Source organism: Micromys minutus, assembly GCF_963924665.1.
Source record: "Micromys minutus genome assembly, chromosome: 1".
Classification (NCBI taxonomy): Eukaryota; Metazoa; Chordata; class Mammalia; order Rodentia; family Muridae; genus Micromys; species Micromys minutus.
Window position 1 is genome coordinate 78,891,304 of NC_137969.1, and position 6,000 is coordinate 78,897,303.

Sequence of the window (6,000 nt, forward strand, 5' to 3'; positions counted from 1 at the left end):
AGACGTACCCTTGACACATTTCATTCTTAGTGTTGCTGCTCTAGTTAGTTCTGTTTGACTTACAGTTTAATTATCTAAGCCAGTCAGAAGAAATTGCCTTTTTTGTCCGTTTTAAACTGTGGGATTATGAAATCATCTAATACCATGTCCTCAAAACTCTCAGATAATAAATATACCATCTAATTTTCCTTCTTCAGGAGTGAAGCCTGTACTTTCCCCCCTTCCCTGTCTGCATCTGAATGCTTTCTCCCGGGTTTAAAAGCTGATGTAAACTTGCAGGATTGCCAGTCATCACTATATGCTGAAGAATGTGGTCCAAAGGGGACCTGCCTCTATAGAACACGAGCCAAGGACATCGTGTTCCCTCTTTACAATGAAATGCAGATTTCCTATTAAAAAGGCCAATCCATCATTTCAAAAGGTTGAATAGGATGGTGCATAAAAAAAATAAATAAATAAACCCAGCTGCTTAAATTTAGGGCATTGAAAACCATCCAACTTAAAAAAAAAATGTTCTCTGGGCCTCAAGCATTTTCATTTGATTATGTATTGGAGAGGATTTTATTCAATCTAGTCTGGCCTCTTAGAATTCCGCCCTAAAATAGTTTGACAAATGTTTTAAGGAAGCTGGACTCTGCCCTGATACCTCATTTACTTGAGCTATGTGTTTTGCTATTTAGCATATCCATGCATTTATGAATAAATTATTGACTTTACACAGGAAATAGTGGACTGGGCTCACAGTGCTCTGCCCATGCCTGTTTTTTCCAAGGCCTCCTCTGTTCCCACTGAGTTCCTTTCATCTTTGTTTTCAATGCTTCGAAGGTTTTGTTTGCCAGGTCGGCCATTTTATTTTCTAGCCAGCTTCCTCCAACTCTTGCAGTGACTCTCTTTTTGAGACCTTACTTTTGTGGTTAAGTACGGAGTCTTGGGGGTGGGGGGGTGGGACACTACTCTGATGTACTCTGCTCAGTTTTTAGGCACAGGAAGTGGCGAGACCAGTGATACCCCTGCAAACCAACACTGCACATGCTGCGTGTTCCTGAGCCATGAGCTCTCAAGCAACCCATGTGCTGTAGAAACAGCCAAGCCCCTGGCAAACATGCGTGTGTGGGGCACAGTTCCCACAGGCAATGACAGATGTGGGTGTTAGAGCTATGAGTAGGCGCTCCAACGCACCGCGGTCAAGTTCTTCCTCATACAGAGGACTACTGTTTAACAAGTGCCGTTCTAATGTTACCTGCTAATAGGTTTTTACTGGGCTTCCTGAACTGAGTATTTGCCTCTTGCCTGTTTTATAGGTTGATCGGCATTTATACATTGTCCTTGGGCCAGCCTTTAAAAGTGTTTCTGGTAACTCTTTGGCATTTGGTATGTTTAGCCAATGTGGTTTGGTTACACTTGCCGACCCTACCTTTCCAATATCCGTATTCTTCATAAAGAATTGTCTGTTTTAAAAGAGAAGTTATGTTAATTAATATCAGTCTAATCATAACAGGTTTTTTTTTTTCTCCAGTGAACTCTTTAGCTCAGTGAAGCTTTTAAGAGCTGGGTAGAAGAATCCTTTTGTGGACCTATACTTTATCTTAGACCCAAATGAAAGAAAGGTTTCCTGTGCTTTATCTCAGTTTATGGGGTATTTCATACCGGGGTCCTTGTGCGTCCCACACTCCCTTGCCAATGCTGGCTATCAAAACTGCTTAGGCTGCAAATAAAACGTGAAATGAAATCCATCTGGCATTTCTCATTGAATTAGGACCAGAACGTTTTTGTTAAATATTAACAGATGGCTAAATTCTTAATATCAAACTAACATTTCAAAACATCTAAGGGGACCCACATGAGGGGGCAAGCATAAAGGACCATGTGCTTTCTCCATCGGAGTCTTTTGAGCACACTCCCCTCCCCCACCCCACGTGTTGAGAATCAGTGGACTCTCCTGTTTTAGATAACATGTATTCCTCGGGAGCTGATGTGAACGTAGTGTTTGGCAGCATCAAGGTAATGTAATCAAGTGTTATTAAGTGATAGCTGGTTCAGATGCTGTATTACCATTGGTGTGATGTTCTATTAACACCCCCTCACCTCTGTGTAACAGGAGAAAGAAAAGAAGTACATGCTCCCACTAGACAACCTGAAGGTCCGGGATGTGGAGAAAGGCTTCATGTCCAGCAAGCACGTCTTTGCTCTCTTCAACACAGAACAAAGGTAAGACAGCGCAGCAGCTTCTATGTGAAGAGTTGTTCTCTCACATCTTTTTTTTTTTTTTCATCAGGATATCAGGTACCTCAGGCTAGCCTGGAATTCATTCTATAGCCAAGGCTGGCCTTGGACTCTTAACCTGCCTGCCTCCACCTCCCGAGTATTGTTGGGGTTACACACAAGTGCAAGGACACTGGCTTTCGTTTTGATTTCTAACATCCACCACGGATTATGGCTTCAAAAGACCAAAACGCAAGTCAGAAAAATCTTCAAATCCTGGTTTTCCTAGACTTTTGCCAAATCTTATTTTAAAACTATATTTTACTACCTATGGTCTTCCATACCATGGTCTACTGTTTACAGACTTACATATCCTCACTTTGGGGGAAGGGGAATTGAAATAATCACCCAGAATGTTAAAAAGATGGAGGGCTGTGGGTGGCCATTTTGTAAGTTGGAAAGTACTGTCTCCATGTTCTATTGACTTTCTTAGGATCACATAGTGCAGAGGTGGAGGCTGCATCTAGACTTTGGCCTACCCCCCCCCCCCAACACACACACATATTCCTCATGACACCTTTCTAATCTCTTCCTTCATTGCTGCTGCAGAGCACCAAGACTTGCTTTAAGTGCTAACCACCAACCATCAGCAGGAGCTGTGGTTGTTCCCTAAAACTAATCAGTGGGATTGAGCAAATGACACATGGAAATGCGCTATAGTCATTATAATGAAGGGGGGTTGTCTATAATTTTCCTCCATTGGAAATGTTACAGGAAAAAAAATCTAATTTGTGTAAATTAATGAGAAGTGAGTCATCAGGTGACAGGGTCTAATTTTAACCCTGTTTCCAGGCTACATTGTGTCTTGATTTAGCAATGGGTGAAGCTACTTGATTACGTTCAGTGGGGAACCCAGGGTCAATCAGACAGTTAATCAAAACAGCAAAAGAAGACTTCTTCCTACATTCCCAGTCAGTTGCTCAGAGTGACTCAGAATACAAAAATACTTGGAAAAACCACAAGAACAAACCATTTAAAGAGTCAAGGGGAAAGAAAATTGAATACCACTCTAAAATGAAATATTGAAATGGAATTCTCTCCCCTGTGGAAGACTTGGTGTTATTTTAAAGTCCCTTATGTGAAAAAAAAAAAAAGCAAAGCAAAACAACAACAAAATCCAAACAGACAAACACCACTGAACATGATAACGAATAAACAGACTAGTCAGAGCAGTCACGATCCTCTGGAGCCGAGCTCAGTACCATTCTGGGCGCTTCTTGGGTCTTGGAGAATCTGACAACACCAAGGGTGTGCTCTGTGGGAATTCCGTCATACTGGAAGTCCAACAACGCTCCACCCACACGGAAGGTTCAGTTGTTATTAAAGGGCCTGGGACAGGAAAAATGCAACTGTAAGTATTAGAAAGTACAAGAGCCATGGAGTAAGAATATTCTAGGTTTTAGAAAACTTAGATCTTCTCTTCTGGAATCCATGAATTCTAAAAAGATGGTGAGGTCTGTCACTTCCCCCAAAGACCTCTGCCAGGACACAGACACCCCCAAGTACTATATTCACCATCATCCTTTTCCTGGAAATCTTGAGCCCTGTGAATGGTTTTGGGGCTGTCTGCATAGACCAGGACAGTGTCAGTCATGAGGAGGTGTCCCGTTCTGTTTCTGATTTCGAAGAGAATTATTTGAAAGTTTTTAGGAAAATACTTGATATTCTTTGAGGAACAGAAAGTTCTTCATGTTCCTTTTTGCAGGGGGTTTGGTGTATACTTTCAAATCAAGACAAACTAATCAATTTTATCAATATCTCCATCTAGAAGACGAATTTGGTTTTGGTTTTTCCCCTATAGTCTGCTTGTGTGGTGAAACATGCTGTTAGGTTTCCCAATGATGATCTCCTGAAGTCAAGGTGAAGCATATGTTACCCGCCCCCTAGAAGCTCTGGGTATCAAGGTTCTTAGCTTCATACACTCACATGTTATGAAATCCTAAATGTTCTTTGTGACAATTTTGTTTAAAACTGGGATTAACCTGTAATTGGATGTTTAATGAAAGTCACTGCTAAAATAATCTGGATTTTACATCATCAAGATTTTAGCCTGGAAGGTAGTTTTGGTTGTGTGTGTGTGTGTGTGTGTGTGTGTGTGTTTTAAATATTTTTATCTTACTAAGTCCTAGAGAATTTCATGTAAGTGTTTGGTGTATTTAATTATATTTTCCCTTATTACCTCCCCTAACTCCTCCAAGATCCATGCCCTACCTCCCCATTTCCTACCAACTTTGCATACTTTAAAAAAAATAATCGACCATATTTAATTTGGGCTGCTCCTTTAAATGAGTATGGGGCCATCCTCTAGAGCATAGTCAACTTACCATAGGCCACACTTATAAAAACACCTAGCCGTTCTTCACCTAGACGTCATCAACATAGCTCCTTAGTTGGAAACAGGAGCAAAGGAACTACCACCACCAAAAGGTGTTCTTGGCAGGTGGATGGTTACCTTGGACCTAATCTATGTAATTATTGTACATTGTAAAGGTATTATATATTTTATTTGGATCCATTTAGGTAAATTATACATTTTCTGGCAAACTCTTCAGTCCATTTGTTTTAAAATAAATTAGCCCTGAGTGTCTTATTGTTCTCTTGTTTTTAACATCTCTGATGTATCTGAGATTTTGCATCTTTTATCTCTAACATTAAACCTCACCTCTTCTCACTCCATGACGACCCTTGTCAGAGTTTTGAATTATTTTCAAAGAAACAGCTCTTGACTTTCTTATTCTCTGTTGTGTATATTTTTTTCTACTTCAATCGTCTCCTTTTCATTTCCTGCCCTATATCTCGTCGGTGTTCATGCTGTCAGCCCTCGTGTGTATGTGCCGTTGATCAGCTCATCTGCTTACCACACGAACTGGTTATAGTCCTTTCGCCAGTCTTCTGTTCTGTTGCTACGTCTCCTCTGTTTTCCCCTTTCCTTTGAGTTACTCCAAAATGTGTTTTACATTTTATAATGCATAGGATTTTATTGTCTTGTTGTTGTTTACGTCTAACTTAATTGTATTGTGGTCAGAGAACGTGGTCTGGCACGATCTGAGTTTTCTCAAGTATGCCATGCGCGTTTGAGAGCATGCCTTCTCACGTTAGAGGTGCAGGTCTCTGGGTCACGCTGATTGATTGCATTATCTGGTTTCGGTTGCTACTATCTTGTTTGCATCTTGACTAATTCAAACACTCAGCAAGTGCATCAGGCAGCCTCTGTGTACTGTCTTCCTCTATGCTTTAAAATACAACTTCGAATGAAACCAACAGAAAAACTTGAAGGCAGAGTAATTCCAGAGAGAGAATTGATCAGGGAAACAGTTGAAAAGTTATAGACAGCTACACTCTACCCCCCTTTTCTGTGAGTCTAAATAGTTTAGCAAGTCTTCCCGTTGTCATTTTATGTGTTTTGAAGATAATCCATGCTTTTCTATTCACTAAAGGTTGGACCTCCTAGGGTGGGAGTGGTGGCTCAGTGGCTAAGAGGACAGGATGCTCTCTTACAGGCAACATCCACACCAGGCAGCTCACAACTGCCTGTAACACCAGCTCTGAGGGGCCTGACACTTTAGTCTAGCCTCCATGGACACTGCAGTCATGTGTACAAACTCACTCATAGAGATACACAGATGAACATTCTCATAATTAAAATCAAAACAAGGTCTTAACAAGCACAGTTAGAATGCCTAGTAATTTTAAGGAACGGTTTTGTAATAGTCTTTATTTCTCATAATGATCTCTCTC

At 40.8% G+C, this 6,000-nt stretch overlaps 1 protein-coding gene across 6 annotated transcripts in view; it reads left to right on the top strand.

The window, feature by feature from the left end:
- DNM3 (dynamin 3) overlaps nt 1–6,000 on the top strand; it is a gene marked incomplete at its 3' end in the record, with an annotated part of 461,945 nt that overhangs the window by 319,985 nt on the left and 135,960 nt on the right. For all 6 annotated transcript variants that reach the window (XM_080942239.1, XM_080942242.1, XM_080942240.1 and 3 more), the window contains one exon: nt 2,099–2,208. In XM_080942239.1, coding sequence (XP_080798365.1) covers nt 2,099–2,208 — 110 coding nt within the window. The remainder of the gene's footprint in view (nt 1–2,098; nt 2,209–6,000) is intronic.